The sequence below is a fragment of the Muntiacus reevesi genome, chromosome 16 (genome assembly GCF_963930625.1).
Source record: "Muntiacus reevesi chromosome 16, mMunRee1.1, whole genome shotgun sequence".
Lineage (NCBI taxonomy): Eukaryota > Metazoa > Chordata > Mammalia > Artiodactyla > Cervidae > Muntiacus > Muntiacus reevesi.
Genome location: NC_089264.1, coordinates 47,347,525 through 47,369,224, shown reverse-complemented (window position 1 = coordinate 47,369,224; position 21,700 = coordinate 47,347,525). Strand labels below are relative to the sequence as shown.

At 35.8% G+C, this 21,700-nt stretch overlaps 1 protein-coding gene across 6 annotated transcripts in view; it reads right to left on the bottom strand.

Annotated features, from left to right (window-relative positions):
* Positions 1 to 21,700, bottom strand: part of PCDH7 (protocadherin 7) — a 454,602-nt gene that overhangs the window by 372,430 nt on the left and 60,472 nt on the right. Inside the window, exon 2 of one of the 6 annotated variants that reach the window (XM_065907642.1) lies at positions 3,729 to 7,684. The exons of the other annotated variants lie outside the window; for them this stretch is intronic. Coding sequence (XP_065763714.1) covers positions 7,607 to 7,684 — 78 coding nt within the window. The 3' untranslated portion in view covers positions 3,729 to 7,606. Of the gene's footprint in view, positions 1 to 3,728; positions 7,685 to 21,700 lie in introns of those variants that run through there. 6 annotated transcript variants of the gene reach the window in all.

Below are 21,700 nucleotides of genomic sequence, written 5' to 3'. Positions count from 1 at the left end.
CTATTCCATTTGCCAAAAATTTATGCTAAATGATAAGGGAGCAATTTGAACTGATGTGTTAGACAAAAGTCAAAGAAAAAATTAAGTGTTTTTTTTTCTCTTTATAACATTTTGCTTAACACTGTCTTTAGATTTCCATAAATACTCAGTTCTGTGCACAATAACGTGTCTGTGAGCAACATGATAAAAGTGACGTTCCAAATGGCACCCATACATTAACTGCCAAAGGAGGCTACATAATAATTTTTGAAAGTGAGAAAAAAGTCCTCTGGACCTTCTATAGTATGCAAAGTCAAAGGAAATGGATAGCCTAATGATAGAGCCACGAGGGGGTGGCCAGCAGAGTTCATTGATTGGGAGAGAAAGCTTGACAAAATCTAGGTATGTTAGTCAGTTCCTTAAAATATTTTATTTCCCTGCAAGTTCTGAATTGTCAGCAGTGTAAAAAGCACCTCCAGAAGGATTCTATATTTTATACCTCTATATTCATAACTACTGTAGCCATTCTTCATTCTGTTGTAAAAAGGCAGAACCAATCAGCTGGCAGATGACTGTCTTTGGCTCAGCAGAAACTTCCATTTTGTGTAATAAAAACAAACACACACAATCTGAAAACATTCTCATTGGGGAGGGGAGGAGGGGTGGGAGACTCCTTTCATGTCTTTTACTTTATAAATTATTTCTAAGACGCATATTTTTTTTCCTCAGGCTGTCCAAAGGCAGAGTTCCATTGTGCCTTTCCAAAATGCAGCCCTTTGTAAGTGATTTCAATGGCCCTTAATAGAATCCTATGAATCACATTATACATTCAAAAATATGATCACCCTAATACATATCTTTTATGTTTTTTCTCTCAAAATTGTAAGCAGAACTTCTCTTTTACTGAAGTGTATCCTTTAGACATTTACTTGTGGTCATTTGGAATTTAAAATGTACTTCATTTAACACTATTGCACATATAGTTATTAGATAGGCTTTTAATTTGTGGAAGGATTCATACCATAAAAATGCTTAAAAAAATCTGTTCTAGATTCAGATAAAAAAGTGTATGTATGTTCTCTTCTTTTAAAATGAAGAATTATTTTTAATTCTGGTAGCATATGATATGAAAAGTGGAAAAAAAAGTGAAAGTGTGAGTCGCTCAGTCGTGTCCAATTCTTTGTGACCCCATGCATGTGATAAAACCATCAACAATTCTAAAGCTCTCTTTCATTTTTTTTCCTTGTCTCCATTAGACCCACTGGGAGTACAATGGCTTAGGTCACAACATGAAACATAATGCCAATTAATCTGCTAATTAACTGGTATAAGAAATATATTGCATGAAGCAGATTGCTGTATTACTCTGTTTCAACTTCTGTGTAACCACTCATTTAGAATCATCTAATCATGCTCTTTAATCCAAATGTTAATCTCAGATGGCAGTAACACATGATTGCTGAGGAGCTCCCATGTAAAACATGTACTGCATTTCTTCCCAGTGCTAAAAATGGTTTATTGAAAGATGAAAAGATGCTTTGTTTACAGATCCTTGGTATTCATTTGAATATAACCTAACGCAGCACTAATAACAAGATATCCTCAAAAACATTTGCTCAAACATGTTCATCTAAATAGTGAGACATCCATTTGATAAGTTAACACAGGATTTTTACTAAAAAGGCTCATATAATCAATTGCTTCGTCAATATTATCAGTCTTTTCCTTAACACATCTATTTTTTTGATCATATGACTTTACCAACCAAGTTTCAATTTGGGGTTCAAATAAATGGCAGATTTGTAACTAATAAATATTAAGGGGTTTTAAAAAGTCATGCAGCAGAATAGTTAGATTATGCTACACCCACTTGAAATCTACTACCAAGAGGCAGCCGGTTTCTGATCTTTATGAAATGCATATACCAAATGCCTGCTGCTTTCATAAGCCTGACACATAGGGGAGAAAAAGTCCTTGCTGACCTACCTTTTAACTGCTAGACACAGAAAGAAGAAAGATTAGAGTCCCAGGTCCCCCTCAGTTGCTACAGAGACAGATTTTCACTGACACAACTGGGCAATAGCAATTTAAAAAAAAGGTTGAGCTGCACCTGATCTCAGAACACCAATCTCTTAACGCAGGAAGTGTTCACTTTCCCTCCAACATCTAAGGATTGAGCCTAGAAAGATATTCATTTTTAATCACATTAATCTTAACTCCTCATCAGAAATTCACAAAAAGCAGCATAAGATAGATTATAGGGGAATTAGCATCCACAAAAATACACAGTAGCCAGCTTTTTCATTAAAAACTGTAGAAATTAATAAAATGTATAGTTTAATAAAAATCTGTAGTTGGCTTTTTTTCTTTTCCATTGCTAAACTGTGATCTAAACTTAAAAATAACTTTCTCCTGTTTTCACTAGCAATTCTATGAGTTTACAAGAACACAGAGCCGCTTCTGAGGTCTACGTTTTCCAAAGTCACAGTTATTCAATATATTTCATCTAGAAAGTAGTTTAAAATCGGCAAAACTGAGTATTTTCAATGCTTATTTGTTTTCTTCTCTCCAATATGCTTACTGAACCAACTACTATGTTTAAAATGAAAGCTACTGCCTTCACCGATACTAAATATGATCCAGTTCAATTCAGCACGTATTCAGTTTGTATTTCATACATTCAAATCTTATCAGCCAATAAATGCAGCACTGTCTTCTGCTTAATGAAGGACTTTGAAAATAAAGCCCTCATCATATTTAACAGATAGTAAATATTTTCAAAGAACAACAACTGCCTGCTTATGGATTGACTGTCATAATCAGCATTACCCTTAGTTTTTATGATAAGCTGATATATTTCCCATCCTTAAGTTTCACAATTTTTAAGCTATTAGTAATGTGAAAGAATTGTATTCCCTTATGATTGTGGATAAAGTGATCTCCAAAAATTGTTTCTTAACCTTTTGGAAACTTTCATCATGTAACACAGGCTTGATTTCAGCTTTCACAGTTTCCTTTCACTCGTCTGTGACTGAAGAAATTACAGCCCACAGAACTCCCAGATTTGAACAGTAGTGGATCAGAAACTGATGCATTCCCCCAGAGACTTGGACCTGCACAATTTTTCTGAGTTTCACACCATAGCATACAGAATATAGTGAGGGCTTAGCATTACACTTTTCTGTGAGGTGCCTTTTATTTCACTTTTGCCAGTGATACTGAGTTTATTTTGGCCCATGAACATCTCAGCCAACAATCACCTCATTCTATTCATGTCAATTATAAAAACAATAAGAAAATTAATAATACCATTGTTTATTGAGTTCTTGTTATGCCACACTCACTTTGCCTGGATGAATCTCATTTAATCATCACAACTAAATTATGAAGTAGATACTGTTTTTACTCCATATTACATACAAAGCAATGGAGGTAGAAAGATGTTATTTGTTCAAAAGTCACTCAAGTTATGTGCATGAACCATGTTTCAAACTCAGGCAGCCTAGATTCCAGACCCTGAACTCTTAACCACTGTGATATCCCATCATTTAGCACATGGCATTGTAACATTCAGCCTGCATGGCTGGAATTCCCATTATACTGGGAGCTCTCCCTATTCAAAGAATGCAGTTGACATATTCCTCAGTCCACTCAGATTCCAGCAGCAAAGTCTTTATTTAAAAAGAAGTTGCAGCAAATAGTACATATTTATATTAATACACTTCAAGCATGCAAAACAAGTAACTTAGAGAAAAACTTTTCTCTTCTTCCCTTTATACATTGTTTAGAGCAGACCTTTCATCACAGATTCCATCTTTATCCAATATTTCAGTGAACTAGAACATCTGAACACCTTTCACATCTAAGTCACACATTCTGAATCTGCCTCACACAGGTTAAAAATGTGTGATCTAGAGAACCACAAAATTTATCTCTGCACCCCCAAATAGTTTCAGAACCTATCTTGAACTCCTAACTATAATAGTGTTTGTCATGAAAGCTGTGACCCACCTATTGAATGTGGCCTCTGAAACCAGACTGGCAGGGCTCAATGCCCAGCACTACCTCCTGCTAATTCTGTAGCTTTGCAAATTTACCAAAACTCTCTGTTCCTCATTTTCCTCATCTGTAAAATGGGTCTCATGCAATAATAGTATCAAACCTCATGAGGTTGATATAAACATTAAACAGAGCAATTACTATATCAACTGCACAGAGTAGGGTCTTGGGAACTTAAGTTTAAAATATTATCAGAGAAATATGAAAATCTGTTTGACTATATATAGCAAAACAGTGAAGTAGAATAATAGCAGCGCCCCCCCCCCCCCCCCCCCGCAAAATAGCAATAACTAAAAACAAATTTTCATTCCCAATTTGTTTTTTATCCATGCGTATTCAATCTGATGGATTCTGGACATAATTTTTCAAGTGGAATTCCCATTCACAATTATACTACTCTGTTTAGCCATTTCTCTGAAGCCAAGTCTAGTCTCCTCTCCCTCCTCTCTTGTTTTTCCAAATGGATAGAGGCAAAGGACAAGTATAGAAGTTTTAAGTAGAGATACTAGGACTTGGGAGAGGCTTAATAGATCCCATTTAAATTTTTAATCCTGCAAAATAAAGACTAAATTAACAAAATTAAATTTTATTATCAATATAAGTTCCATAAATGGCTAGTTCACCTAAATGAAAAAAGAAAAATTCAGAGTGATCAGTCTCTGCGTAAGGATCCCTGAAGATTATCCATGCCATCTTTGTGATATTGAAAGTGACACTATTTTGCAAGTCAGTATGCTGCAATGAAAAAAAACCCACAAGATATATATGCTTTCATTTTGCTTCCCACTGTTTCTCTGACCTTTCTCAGTTGGAGTACTAGCAGGAAACTAAAATAAAAGTACTGTTTTTCTGTGTGAGGCACTTTGTGAATAAACAATCGTGAAATCAGAACAGTTGTAAGACTTCTCTGCTTGTTGCTTCTCCTAAACAGAGAATTACTATCAGACGAAAGAGCCTGCGGCAATAAACATCAGGGGCTAGTGTTTCTCTTCTGAAACCAATCAGGATGATCCAAGTCCAGAAATGCCTTTGAAGTTACAGAGACCTTCCTGAGTTGATCAATCCTTGAGTGGTAAAGAGCAAGAAAAACTGGTTCTAGATCTTTAATACATTCTGCCAGGGAATGCATTCAACTCAATGAAGTACAAAAAGGTTTCCTCTGTTACAAATTGAGTGATTTTGTACCTGGGTGCCGCTTGGTTCAGTTAACTTAGAGGGAACTATTGATTCCAGACATGATTATTTGTATGTCACTGCATATCTCTGTTAAGTCAAGCTAAGGCTGGAATAGCAACAACTGTAAATTCATATTTTTTCTTGGTCCTAAGGCATAGGTTGAGATTTGGGTCAATTTAAGTGGAAAACAGCATGTGATTCTCTTAATAAGGATGATCACTATTGATTATTGATATAATCACTATTCTATAGCATGGTGTTAATATTTCTAAGATATCAAAACCTCAGAATTAAGTTAACTTATCAGGAGTTAAGAATGCAAACAATTTTAAAATCGATAGTTCAGTCCAAATCCATCATTTATGGGTGAGAGAGCTTAGCACCGGGTAATGCAAAAAATGTATCCTCAAGTCTGGCTATTTAGCACCAGAATAAAATTTGGCATCAAGACTCCTGACCCTGTTCAGGGTGCTATTCTCCAGACATTCTCAAATATCTCTCTGTCAAACCTTTTCTCTTTATCTTAAGTGGTTAAGCTCTTCACTTTCAAATTGTAAAGATGCAGAAAATATAGTTTAAAACCAGCAACATAAATACACTTTACATTTCATTTTGTTTTAAGAGACTATTAAAAATACAGACATTTTATAAAGTAGACTTCTTTATTATTTTGGCCACAGAAAAATATTCAATACAATAGAATTATACAGCTTGTAGGCTTATAATTTATTATAATAGCATAAAACCCAAAATCTCTGTAATAGTATAGATAGGATACCAGCTTCAGTTGATTGTCACATAGAAAGAAGAGGTAAAAATTTCAACTCTAAAGTTAATCAGTAAGATAAAGAGAAATGAACATAAATACCAGAGTACGATAGTTTCAAAATTATTATGGCACATAGTGACCTCAAAAAATACGTCAATCTGCTTGAAATACTATAGAATCTATGTTAATGCATGGTCACTTGTATAATTCAGACTGAAAAAAAATGGGGAAAAAACACATGTAACTTATTGGCATATTTAAAAGTTAGAACACAAATATTTCCCCAGTCTTATCTATAAGAGCATCCATAATTCACATTCTCTGTCGCTGAGTAAAAAAATCTTAAGGAATATAGTAAGACTTTCCAACTGTTTTCAAACTGATTTCACAGGAGCCTACTCTCATTATTTTCAGACATCAGTACTATCTTAATTTAAATGGCTCAATTGCATTAAATATTATACTTAATTGGAAAGCCTTTGCAGTAGTCATTCTATCTTCAGAACTGCCTCTTTTGTGAATAATAATCTTTAATATGATCATGACACATAGGAAATGGCTTAAGACGGTTTACTCTACCTCTTTACATTCTAGGTAACAAACCAAAGTGCAAATGTCAATCGTTAAATTTTACCTTCTCCCATTGATACATACAGGCACACACACAAATGCATACATATACACTCACGCCCATACACAAATTAGACTTTATACAGTATCTTCAATTGAGCAAGTAACTATAATGCAAAGAGTTACTTCCCACATGCAATTCACCTTTAATAAAATCTTAAAAGTCCTCCTCTGCATACCTAAATGCATAGGACCACAAATGTAAAAGGCCAATTTCCTATTAAATAATGGTCGTACATTTCCATAACACCTAACAGGGTTTACCCTAAATTCAATCAGAAATTGTATCCAATGTCTGTGAGATATATCATGATCTTCTGCTTTTACACCATAATAAACTCTGTTTCAACAAGTATCCCATTGACCCAAATTTTATTTTCTCGTATGTCCATTAGTTTCTGATTTTCCCTGATTGGCAGTAGTATTTCTTCTTAGCCTTGTGAAATAGGATGGAACAATCTAATTTTCTCAGAATTTAGTCCTGAGGTATACGTTTCCATTTTCTTTGTTGATCTAGCACAGGCTCAGGTGATTTCTACACAATGCATCCAATTAGTTCAAGCAAGGCAAATGAAATCACATCTATAATAATTTCCATCTTATTAACTATAAACAGTAAGTAAGAGGATATGTTTCTCCACTCTTTGCTTGAGTCCTTTCAAGTGCAAACCAAAGGAAAAGGATTTCCTGTCCTTTTCATACTCTTGAATGTGATGATATTTGATTCGTTTTCTCCATTGTAATTGATAAGACTGTAAAACCTCTCTCACATCCCTTCTTTATTCTATACTGAGAGCTTAATTTTCTTTTTCAACTGTTTGCAAATTATAGCTTGATTCCTTTTTTGCCGAGAATTTATTTTGTTTTCTTCCAAATCAGAGCTTCATTTTCCTCAGCTAGTGGTCCTGCCCCTTGGGAATCGATTTCTTTTTACACAGGACTAATCCAGGTTTATTAGGATCCAACACCTTTAGTTGGAACATTCCATGGATTTCACTTACGAGCACATACATTCATTTTACACGATTCCTCAATGTGGCCAGGGGGTTTCGTGGTCTGCACTGTATCCACCTACAAAAAATACAAAAATATATGTCTGCTTTACAGGGATGTGAGTAGGGTTTTGCTAGCCTAGATCCAAAACCTGGATGCATATTTTGGCTGATAGTATTCTTTCCTTCTTTAAGATGTATTTGCAGTGGCCATAACCTCTTTTAGAAGTCATAGAGACAAAACAGTTCCAGCTACAATTAACAACCCTAGGGCATCTAGATCAATGCTGTTGGCTAATTTCTTGGATTCTGTCTTTGACAAGAGATATTTGCATGGTAAAAGAAACATTGAATTATTGTTTTCCAGGCTTTGAGTATTTAAAGGAGTGGGGCTGTCAGGGAAGGAGGTGTTGTTGGCTTTATTTATACTATAAATACAAATAAGAATGAAATGGTAATTTTGTTATCAGTTCTTTTACAATTTACTGTCCCTAAAATCTCCGGGAGGTGAGCTTGATCTGAATGTTCACACCCATCAAAGTAGCTCTCTAGTCTCTAAATGCAGTCATGGAAATCTGAGCATTTTACACATCATCAGTAAATGGTTCACTGATTTATGGTCAAGGATGAATTATTAAAACTATCCCCTTCAAAAACCTGACCATAAGAAGGTATTGTTTTTTACAAATGAAAGTAATGATAATACTCCTTTAAAATGTTTTGGTGCCAATTTGAGTTTTAAATAGTATTGAATACTTATTGCTTTGAATTTGAGCCTGACCAATAGTCTGATTTTTGCTCTCTGACAAAAAATGCACAGAATATTGTTTCTAGTGTAATGATGCAATTGATGTCAGTAAAAGCTTTAGTGAGTTTGAACACTGTCAAAAAGGATAATAAATCACTTCCATAAAATAAAAATGCTACAGTTCGCTACCAAAAGGATTAGAATGTTTTAAGAATTAAAAAAAAATTAGTACTGCACCTAATTTCCAATGTCACAATGCATCAGCACATGAGAATCAAGGTTAGAAAAGAAGTAAATGAATTCTTTCACTGAATAATCAACTAACTTACATTTGAAAGTAAATGGAACAAAAAAGTAATGGCTAATTTAAAAATTGCTTATATTCAAGAGCATAAGATGCTTAAAAAATTGTTCTGACTACAGATTATCCATATTAGCTGTATAAATTTAAGCAGCTTTAAAATGCCTTAATTTATTAAGTTAAATTTTATCTTTTCTTAGAAATAAAAAGAGTATATTTTCTTTCTCTAGCAAGTTTTAAAACCTAATAAAATTTAAGATATTCTGGCCAATAACACACAGAAGACAAGTTTAGCATGGAATCTGTGCTAAGTGAGTTTTCATGATTTAAACTGTAAGTTTAAGATGAACATGTGCTAAGTTGCTTCAGTCCTGTCCAACTCTTTGCAACCCCATGGACTGTAGACTCACCAGGCTCCTCTGTCCATTGGATTTTCCAGGCGAGAATACTGGAGTGGGTTGCCATTTCCTTCTCCAGAGGATCTTCCCCACCCAGGGACTGAACCTGCATCACTTATGTTTCCTACATTGGCAGGCAGGTTCTTTACCACTAGTGCTATCTGGGAAGCCCTAAGATGAACATAGATTATCTAATCAGAACACAAACCATACACCACACTTGTCATTTAAAAACTGCTTTATTCAAAAATGAAAACTATATATTTAAAAGTTTCAGATATTGTTTTTTATTTCCAGACCAATGAGAATGATGTAGCCATAATGCACAACTAGACTACATTAGATCATCCTATTAGGTACTACCTATCATGGTCGTGCTAAATTGCTCAGTCACGTCTGACTCTTTGCGATCCTATGGACTGTAGCCCACCAGGCTCCTCTGTCCATGGGATTCTTCAGGCTAGAATCCTGGAGTGGGTTGCCATTTCCTCCTCCAGGGGATCTTCCAGACCCAGGAATCAAACCCACATCCTCTGAGACTCCTATATTGGCAGGCAGCCTCTTCACCACTGAGCAACTTGAGAAGTCCATATCTTTGCCTGGAGAATCCCATGGACAGAGGAGCCTGGTGGGCTATAGTCCATGGGGTCACAAAGAGAGGAACATGACTTAGCGCCTGAGCAGGAACACTACACACACACACACACACACACACACACACACAATTATCTTTGTGAAGTTATTCACTTAACTGTCTCATCCTGTCAAGGCTACAATGTAGTCTAGGAGAACAAACCTCATTTCCATTGCTTACTACTTTATTCTCAGTGTTGGTACCTGGTTGTCTCTCAATAAAACTGCTCTAACGAATGAATACCTGTTGGAAATAGCTAGCCAAACAAATCACAATATTGGTCACATCATATTATCACTTTTGTCTAATTTTAATATCTTGAAATCATGTTTTTGACTTTCTATTATTTGTCATATGATAGATTATGAAACAGACATTTTTAAGCTGTAGTAAACGTTCTTTGTTTTAATATCATTTTATTTTACCCACTATTTCTATTTTTTTCAACTTAGCCTGTCCATTTAAAATTTCACTAATTTTCTCTTTTTAACCTTTTCCATATAACAGTCATTTTTTTCTCTCCTTAAAGGGAATATTCTATTTAAAATGTTCTGCAAGGTTTTCAATAAACGAATAAGTAAAACAATAAAAACATAGGAAATCAGAGGCATCAAAGTGTTTCATCTTCTATTTTCAAGACTTGACATACTTTTAAGAGCATATCCAAAAACACAGAATGCATTTACCACATTGCCATGAAACATAATGAAATCCTCTTATTAAAATATTCCTGAGGAATAGAGCTCTCTCATGTCATAAATTAACTATGGAAGGGCAGGTTTCACATTTGTGGTTTCAAGCTTTGATGCATTGAACAAATGCCACTGTGCACTAATATTTACCTGTCACTAAAGCCAAGAAAGTGGGTTCTTTCCTCACCATTAAAGATTCATGTTTAAAAACAAAACTGCATACCTCAAATCACTTATTGAGCTCATGGAGAACTACTTAGGAATCACCATTCTGCAAACAGTCATTGATGAGGGTCAGGGTAGAAATGGATGTTACCAGGATTGGTTTGTTTTGATTTGAATCAGCTAATTAAAATGGCCCTGGAAGCAATTTCCAGATCACTGCCACTGAGGAGATAGGCTCCAGTAAATCAGACCAAACCAATCTTTCAGTCAGGTCCAATTCTGCTGAAGTTGTAGAGACGCAGCTTTTGTCTTCCCCTTCCAGCCATTCTCTTCAATTTTTTTTATCACCCAGGCAACAAGCCACACACACACACACACACACACACACACACACACAAAGATGAAACCAAGCCATTCCTGGAGCACGTTTTACCAGGCCATCTCTATATCTCACTCAGTTTTCATTTACTAATCAAAGAGACTGAAATAAGCTTGGAATTAATTGTCAAAAACCATCACTAAATTGTAAAGCAATTTTACCCTCCAATTAAAATAAATAAATTAATTGAAAAAATATCAATAAAAAGTTAAATGATAAAAGCTTTGTTCTTCTTTTCCAGATTTCTCTGGACTTCTCCCTGACTAGTGCTTGGAAAACAAAGCTGAATTATGCAGAGAATAGGAATAAGATTCAGATTTAAGTACAAGAATACAATGAACACTCATACAAAGGAATAAACACTCTCTTAATAATTCTGAAAAAATTCCAATCATAAACAAGGAAATGTATATATTTTGAAAGGAACATGTATCTATTTTATACTTATTTTTATTAGGCATGCTTCAAAACTAAGTCACACATCTACGTAATTGGTGTAGATTAAGTACAAGTGTCTGTTGAATGTGTTTGCATATAATTGGCAATATGTAAAAGGATTCTATGAATATTCATTATTTTTTTTCTCTGACTGATGTTAAGATCTAGGTGAAAGTGAAAGGCATCATATAAAAAGTAGAGTCTATTCCATGACACAGGAAATGCAATTGATGGTGGTTTCTGCAATCTAGGAACAGAAAGTGGATTTTCATATTTTAGAGCAAATGCATAATAAATATCAGAGCTAAGTCAAGGGAGAGCCATCATCAAGACTGAAAGTTTATTATTTAAAAAAGTAATGGAAAATCATTTGAAATAGAAAGTGGGACAGACGGTTAACATGGGATTTGGTGAATGGAGGACTATGAGGATAATTCTGAATGATATGATCATGTTTTACTCCATTTTGACATACAAATGAGGTACCAAAACTCATAAATTATAATTATTAGTTACTATATCATCTGCATAGATGTTTATTACAAGATTGCACTTAATTATTTAACTTTCCCTCACAAAGTCCTTGTGAAGTAGCAATTATAAGTTTGCTCATTTTACATATGAGGGAATTAAAGATCAGAGAGCCTAATCTTCTTATATAAAAATCACATATATAATGGGAGAATCAGGGCCCCAAACCAAGAATTTGGTTATTAATCAAAGATTGTTTTTCCTCAGCATTATGTTTCTAGATAATTGTTTTTTAAATTTGACTTTGAATCTTTTAAAAATATACATCTAAGTTATAACTGAAAGTGTCTCTATTTTGTCATTGTTTCAGGAACAAAACTATGCAAGCTTTCTATACTATTATAAATGAGTGTGTTACAAAACTCAGTTCTAGAAGCCTGTGTATTTATCAGAGTCAGGATTCTATCATAATTACTTAAATTTGTGAATACATAAGAGGCAACTTCAACAGATCTGAAGGTTGTTGAAACTGACAAAAAAAAATAGGAAGGAAAGGAATAAAAAAGACAAATTCCACCCAATCAAAGAAAGGGAAGTTTATAACCATTTACATGTGTAAGAGTGCGCACACACACACACACACAAAGGCCATTCATTAGCACTATTTAATCTACATTCTGTGGAAAAGAGGGCTTTTAGATGGTGAGTCAACCTCTGAACTGGCCATGAAGGAAAGGGATTGGATAGTGTCATACCACTTCCACATCATAGGGAATTTGCTCTCACTACAGAATACGAATGATGTGGGCCCTAACAAAAGAATGCCCTGGGTTGGATAGCCAAGAAATCGATATTTATTGACTGGCTGGCTGTCAGAATCATGGAATCTCAGTGTTAGAAAGAATGCCAAAGGTTACAGAGTCGAATCATGTGAACGCCATTGTGGGAGGGATATACAAAGAAACAGAAGCCACAGCCCTGCCTCTGAGGAAACTTTTATGTAACAAATATATACACATAAACTGATGATTAATCTTGAGGAGGAAAAGACTAGACCCAGGAGGTCAAACTATGAGAGCTCTGAAGAGTGAGAAGAGAGTATGGTGAGAGGAGGAGAAAGAGGGCTCGTGGGTCTTAAAAGCCAGATAAGCTTGACGTCCACGGAAATGAGGGAAAACTGCATTCCAAGAAGAAACCTGTGAGCGAGAGGGGTGGTGAACTCAGGAGGCAGTGAGTGGATTTCCCTGCCTAAATCAGAGATTTCTGTAATTCCATTCAACCTCACCCCAAGCTGTTTTCTCTACTTAGATCAAGTCTACATATAAAAGGATGCAATGTAATAATTAAAAGCAATGACAACAAACTCCTGAATATCCTAAATTAGAAACACAGATAAATTAAAGTAACTGTCAAAAGTCAGAGAGAGCAAAAATCAACTGTTAAAACTAACATAATCAAGTATTTGAGGATTCCTGCTCTAGAACCACCTATTCCTAAAGGTTAAAATGCGTACATCTAAATTCACAATTTTATTTTTTCTTGTTTTATTTCTAAATACCATTTTAAAGGAACACTCTTTCTAAACAAGGGAGGGACAGGGATCAATTCAAACAGGCTGAAAGTGAAAGTAGGTCAGTCTTGTTCAACACTTTGGGACTCCATGGGACTATACAGTCCATGGGATTCTCCAGGCCAGAATACTGGAATAGGTAGCATTTCCCTTCTTAAGGGAACTTCCCAACACAGGGGTCAAGCCCAGGTCTCGCACATTGAGGGCATATTCTTTACCAGCTGAGCCACAAGGGAAGCCAAAGAATACTGGACTGGATAGCCTATCCATTCTCCAGCTGATCTTCCTGACTCAGGAATTGAACCACGGTCTCCTGCAATGCAGGCAGATTCTTTACCAACTGAGCTATCAGGGAAGCCCTCAAACAGACTGCTAGGCATTAAGGAAGCAAAAACACAAGACTGAACCTCAGCTTCAGTCTACTGACAAAACGTGCTCCACCAGAGAGTGAAAGTGAAAGTGAAGTCGCTCAGTCCTATCCAACTCTTTGCGACTCAAGGGACTGGAGCCCGCCTCTGACCATGGGATTCTCCAGGCAAGAATACTGGAGCAGGGAATGACAAACCACTTCAGTATTCTTGCCTTGAGAACCCCATGAACAGCATGAAAAGACAAAAAGATAGGACACTGAAAGATGAACTCCACAGGTTGGTAGGTGTCCAATATGCTACTGGAGATCAGTGGAGAAATAACTCCAGAAAGAATGAAGAAACAGGGCCAAAGCAAAAGCAACACTCAATTGTGGATGTGATGGTGAGGGAAGTAAAGTCTGATGCTGTAAAGGGCAATATTGCATAGGAATCTGGAATGTTAGGTCCATGAATCAAGGCAAATTGGAAGTGGTCAAACAGGAGATGGCAAGAGTGAAAATTGACATTTTAGGAATCAGCAAATTAAAATGAACTGGAATGAGTTAATTTAACTCAGATGATCATTAAATCTACTACTGTGGGCAAGAATCCTTTAGAAGAAATGGAGTAGCCATCATAGTTAACAAAAAAGTCCGAAATGCAGTACTTGGATGCAATCTCAAAAATGACAGAATGATCTCTGTTTGTTTCCAAGGCAAACCATTTAATATCAAGGTAATCCAAGTCTATGCCCTGACCAGTAATGCTGAAGTTGAATGGTTCTATGAAGATCTACAAGCCCTTCTAGAACTAACACCCAAAACGTTGTCCTTTTCATTATAGGGGACTGGAGCACAAAAGTAGGAACTCAGGAAATACCTGGAGTAACAGGCAAATTTGGCCTTGGAGTACAGAATGAAGCAGGAAAAAGGCTAATAGAGTTTTTCGAAGAGAACGCACTGGTCATAGCAAACACCCTCTTCCAACAACACAAGAGAAGACTCTACACATGAACATCACCAGACAGTCAACACCGAAATCAGATTGACTATACTCTTTGAAGCCAAAGATGGAAAAGCTCTATAAAGTCAGCAAAAACAAGACCGGGAGCTGACAGTGGCTCAGATCATAAAATCCTTATAGCCAAATTCAGACTTAAATTGAAGAAAGTAGGGAAAACCACTAGACCACTCAGGTATGACCTAAATCAAATCCCTTACAATTATACAGTGGAAGTGAGAAATGGATTCAAGGGATTAGATCTGATAGACAGAGAGCCTGAAGAACTATGGACAGAGGTTCATGACATTGTACAGGAGGCAGGGATAAAGACCACCCCCAAGAAAAAGAAATGCAAAAAGGCAAAATGGTTGTCTGAGGAGGCCTTACAAAGAGCTATGAAAAGAAGAGAAGAGAAAGGCAAAAGAGAAAAGGAAAGATATAGCCATTTGAATGCAGAGTTCCAAAGAATAGTAAAGAGAGATGAGACAGCCTTTCTCAGTGATCAATGCAAAGGAATAGAGGAAAGAAATAGAATGGGAAAGACTAGAGATCTCTTCAAGAAAATTGGAGATACCAAGGGAACATTTCATGCAGAGATGGACAAAATAAAGGACAGAATATTATGGACCTAACAAAAGCAGAAGATGTTAAGAAGAGGTAGCAAGAATACATAGAAGAACAATACAAAAAAGATCTTCACGACCCAGATTATCACGATGGTGTGATCACTCACCTAGAGCCAGACATCCTGGAATGTGAAGTCAAGTGGGCCTTAGGAAGCATCACTACAAACAAAGCTAGTGAAGGTGATGGAATTTCAGTTGAGCTATTTCAGATCCTAAAAGATGATGCTGTGAAAGTGCTGCACTCAATATGCCAGCAAATTTGGAAAACTCAGCAGTGGCCACAGGACTGGAAATGGTCAGTTTTCATTCCAATCCCAAAGAAAGGCAATGCCAAAGAATGCTCAAACTACCACACAATTGCACTCATCTCACATGCTAGTAAAGTAATGCTCAAAATTCTCCAAGTCAGGCTTCAATAGTACATGAACTGTGAACTTCCAGATATTCAAGCTGGACTTAGAGATGGTAGAGGAGCCATAGATCAAATCGCCAACATCCGCTGGATCATCGAAAAAGCAAGAGAGTTCCAGAAAAACATCTGCTTCTGCTTTGTTAACCATGCCAAAGCCTTTGACTGTGTGGACCACAACAAACTGTGGAAAGTTCTTCAAGAGATGGGAGTACCAGGCCACCTGACCTGCCTCCTGAGAAACCTGTATGCAGGTCAGGAAGCAACAGTTAGAACTGGACATGGAACAAAAGACTGGTTCCAAATTGGGAAAGGAGTACATCAATGCTGTGTATTGTCACCCTGCTTATTTAACTTTTATACAGAGTACATCATGTGAAACTCTGGGCTGAATGAATCACAGGCTGAAATCAAGATTGCCGGGAGAAATATCAATAATCTCAGATAAGCAGATCACACCACGCTCATGGCAAAAAGCAAAGAAGAACTAAAGAGCCTCTTGATGAAAGTGAAAGAGTAGAGTGAAAAAGCTGGCTTAAAACTAAACATTCAGAAAACTAGGATCATGGCATACAGCCCCATCACTTCATGGCAAATAAATGGGGAAATAATGGGAATAGTGAGAGACTTTATTTTTTGAGGCTCCAAAATCACTGCAGATGGTGACTGTAGCCATGAAATTAAAAGATGCTTGCTCCTTGGAAGAAAAGTTATGACCAATCTAGACAGCTTATTAAAAAGCAGAGACACTGCTTTGACAACAAATGTCCGTGTAGTCAAAGCTCTGGTTTTCCTATAGTCATGTAAGATGTGAGAGTTGGACTATAAAAAAAGCTGAGTGCTGAAGAATTGATGCTTTTGAACTGTGGTGTTGGAGAAGACTCTTGAGAGTCCCTTGGACTGCAAGGAGATCCAACTAGTCCATCCTGAAGGAAACCAGTCCTAAATATTCATTGGAAGGACTGATGCTGAAATTGAAACTCCAATACTTTGGCCACCTCACGCGAAGAACTGACTCATTGGAAAAAACCCTGATGCTGCGGAAGATTGAAGGCTGGAGGAAAAGGGGAACAGAGGGTTAAATGGTTGGATGGCATCACCAACTCAATGAACATGAGTTTGAGTAAACTCCGGGAGTTGGTGATGGACAGGGAGGCCTGGCGTGCTGCAGGCCATGGAGTTGCAGGCCAAAGAGTCGGACACGACTGAGCAACTGAACTGAAACGACTGAACCTTAGCTTACAGTGCCAATTACATGTGGTCAAAGTTGACCATTCATGCATCTCCATTCTTAAAGTTCAGAATAAAATGCAAAATGATGCTACCTTAAGGTGTCACCATAATCCTCCTCAGAGCATGGTATTGACCACCTTTGAAACAAAAGCAGAACTGGCTAGTATTCATGTGCCAAAGCAATGAGTTGCTGGAGAAAGAGAGAGTAGATGTTAACGAAAAGGTGAAGTGAATAGCAATGTCGACTGTTGTTAAATGCCACTGAATTTGCAATTGTGTGCCGCAAATATTGAGATCTACTTTGCGAGCCTTAAACACTCACAGAGGGGAGTAGAAAGCAGCCGAAGTATTTTTAGATAATGAAAAAACTTACTAAGAGTCTGATCCACTACCAGGGAAGTGAAGGCAATGTCCAATGAGTTTTAACTGTCTTGAAAAAGTAAATGTGCGACAGGACAAAATTACAAAATCCAACCAACCAGTTTCTTGCTCATGAAAGATGATGTTAAAAGTGTAAGAACTGGCACCATGAGTGTGTTTGTAGTTCAGTTCAGTTCAGTCGCTCGGTTGTGTCTGACTCTTTGAGACCCCATGGACTGCAGCATGCTAGGCTTTCCTGTCCATCACCAACTCCCGGAGCTTTCTAAGTTGAATACACTTCTCTTTTAATGTGATTTGTGGTCGATCAGCTCTAAAAAAATCTATGCTCTCTGATCATTAGAAATTTCTAGGAATGTTTTTTACAAGTACTTTCAGAAATACTAAGTGGCACTGATTTAAGGACTGACATGAGCATATTAACATAATGACTTTAGGACATAGAAAGATATTCTATCAGCAACTAATACAGAAATATAATCTCAGAGATAAGGAACTCACCTGAAACCACCCTCTACCAAATTATTTACTTTACCAGTGGTAACAATGAGTCCCAGGGGGATGACAAGACATTTAGTGTAACACTGCAAATGTAGGACTAAAACTAAATGCTCTTGCTCCCAGATCAGTAGTTTATTTCCACTTAATTTATGAGAATTACATCTCAAAGAAACGTAAAACTGGGAGATGAGATGATCTAAAGACCAAGCAGCTCTCATTTCAGGACAGTTCAGTTGTGAAATGCAGGGAAGACATACAAGTTGGATAGACTTCTTTTTAATTTACAGTGGACTTTGCACTAATAATGTCAGTGGGCTCATCAAAAACAACCAATGGCAATTATATGATAAATACGAAAATGAGATTTTTTGTAACAAAAATGTTTCTGTGTGGGTTAAGTTACAGAATCTCTTTTTCTTTTGAAACATTTGAAAAATCTTAAGAAATTAATAAAAATTACTTTAAAGTCAAGCTTCTTTATAGCTTCATTTCAAATTTTTGGGGGGATGGTTCCAATCAATATTGCATAGAATTTTTTAATATGCTTTGTATGAAAAGGACTGCAAATCTTACACTTTAAAATAGGTCACAAGTCTTAAGGAACTTAATCAAAAAGCAATATGGTGTTTTTAACATAAAAAAGATTATTTGCTTCATTTTTGCTCCTTTGTCTTATATGTGCAGTGTGATGTATTAGTTTAATTAAAGTCTACCAAATTATCATAAGGATTTTATGTGCTGCAAATAATTGGCTTTGTTCTCTTCTCACTTTTTCTTAATGGGAGCAGAACATTCTTTTTTTTTATGATACTTAGTATAAGATACCAGAAAATTACAGGGAGGAAAAGTTAAATGAGGTGCCTAATGAAGTGACCTTTGTCATCTTGGACATGAAATAAAATTAAGCCTACACTAATGCAATGAACATAAGTCAATGTTTTCAAAGAGTTAAGAGGATAGGTAATATTATGGCTCAGGGCCAAACCATACCAAGAATCCTTCCATACATAAAAATGACAATCCTATTAATATGAAAAGCTGATAGGCCCTAAAATGAAGTAAAATGTATAAATAGATCATGTTATAAGATTTTTTTTATGGAAGCCATAATGAATCAATCTTTTTCATGGGACAGATTTAGGTGGTAATCCAGATAAAGCATATTATCAGGTACCTCTTTGATAAGAGACAATTTAAGCATGTGAGTGAACAGAAAACTAACAAATGTGGCATATTAAATCAAAGTTGTTTCAGAGAGGAACAATACTAACATAACCACTCTTGCCACAGTTGAGTGGGAATAAATTGTAGTTAAAATATACAGTCATTTACAAGACTGCTATCTCTAACAGTAGCAAAACAAAAAACAGATAACCTATGAACATGAAATCAGTTAACTAACTATTGTATGAAATCTGAAAGATGGAAATTACCAGTGACGTTCTTATAGTATAATTCTTAAAGTATGTTAAAGAATGTGTGTAAGATATAAAGGATAATCAGCAGTGCTTCTTTTGTTAGAAGAAAAAATGTGATCACTATTCATTTACTATTGTCTTTAAAGAAACATAATCTATATATTATGGACTTCCTGAAAAATTTTGAGCTTTTAATTTGTCCTCTGAATTACTTTAAAAAAAATATGCTTCTATCCCTGGCTTCATAATATGATAAGTGTTTTCAATTGCTAATAATAACTAACACTCTATTGAGTGTTTACAAGAGCTCAGGCTAATGCATGCAGTCCCTAGGAAGTAGATAATATTATTAACCTCACTTAACAAAGAAGGGACTCAAGAACAGAGAAATTAACTTGCTTAAAACACAGTTCTAAAAATGGTAGTGTTGGAATTTTAAGCCCAAGATGTCTCATCTTTGTGTCTCTGCTTTTAACTGACTACTCTCTACTGCCTCTCTAGTGATACAATTGTGCTGAAAAGCAGGTTTTATCAAATTTGCTATACCTTTTCAAATATACTCAACAACATTTTTTCAGGTAGAGTATTATTGTGTTTTTAATAGAACCAGAAAATGTTTAGCACATGATTTTAGGTTTATTAAAACTCTCTCTTTCTGTCACACACACAGACATGCAAACAAACACATAATAATAATTACTTTATTACATTTCTGAAGAACATACAATAGGTGTACATAATGTTATACTCAGATGGTGTTAAGCCAGGAGATTTCTTTTTTCCTTTCTTCATAAAGCCACACTATGAACTTGTGAAATCCCATGACCTCAAAATGTGCCTAACAAAGAATGAAGCAAAGAAAATGATAGTCTACCCACCCTGTGATACATGTTTTTAAAGTAATTCTCTAATTGGTTGTCTCGGAAGGAACATTGCTAGGAAGGAGTGCTTCCTCAGAGAATGCACATGCATATTTTGAACAGATATACCTGATTTACTCCATTTGTTTTAAGCCAAAGAGTGAAAGGGAATCTTTGACAAAACTGTCATCTTTAAAACACAGTGATATTTCATTTTCCCCTTCTGCACTATTTAGATTGTCTGGAACTGAAATGCTTCCAGCGGCTCCTGTGTCCAATTTTTCAAAGCTGTCACTTTCTAGAAAATCTGCTTAAGCAAAATACTTATGTTGGTAGAAAACAGAACAAACATACATTATCAAATACATTCTATTCTTCTTTGCAGGTGAAAGTCTTCTTCAAGAATGCAAACTTGGAAGAAAATGTGAAAATAAATTAAAAGATGACTATGATGGATTAGTGAAAGTCAATGAATCTGGTGCACTTCTGATTAGCTTCTAGAGATACACCTGGACTTAGCTCAGTAGAGTTTTTCCACACAATAATCATATAATCAAAATGTTATTTTCAATGCACACATGAAAGGTCATTAAACTGAAAAAGAATAAATACAGAGGAAAATGGGACATTGAAAGATGACCATGGTTACGCTTCCTCAGATCATGTCTATATCAAGCTACTATAACGTTCTTGTCAAACTTCCATGTCCCAGAAGTTAACAAAAAATTCTCAAGCATTATACTTGTTAGACCTCTGGCCTCTCTGAATTGTGAGCATCATAATTCACGTCCTCTAGTACCTGACTATGTGAAAGCACAGCGTAACAATACGCAAAATAATGATGATAAGAATGGTGTGAAAGACAATAAACTTTTGTTATCAGCAAGGGACTTCCAAAATGTGAGATGAAACATGTTTTGAAAAGGTTCAGTCATACTGACTTGAATATTACTCAATATTCTTAGCACAGAGTATACTTCCTTTATTCACACATACGTACATACTTTATATTGTCTATATATAGATATGCAGAGTAAATGTTTATCACACGTGGACCTTTGTCTCCTGAATGCATGATTACACACTTCTGGCTTAATTAATCTTTCCAAGTTTATGCAGTAAAAATTACATAAGACTTACAATTCTTTCCATTGCTTTAAAAAGCTAGTCCTCAGCAAAAGCCAGGACTGCTTATGGTGTACAATCTGAAACCCAATTCTCTCTCGGCACTTTAACACTAGATCTGTCACCCTTTAACACCACAAAATCAATACGCTGGAATGTCATGGTTCTCTGATGGCCCACAAAGTCAAGGCATGATCAATTTCAACTTCCTTACTAGACAGAAATAGACTTAGACAAATAAAGAAGATTTCATTCAAGTTAAATTCAATAAAACAAAGGAATAAAGGTAGAGAGAGTCAATGTTGTTCAAATTCAGTCCAATAAATTTTCAGTTAAATTTAGATCCATTTTAAACCCAACTAAATTGCATACTCAGCCAAAAGATATGTATCAGAAA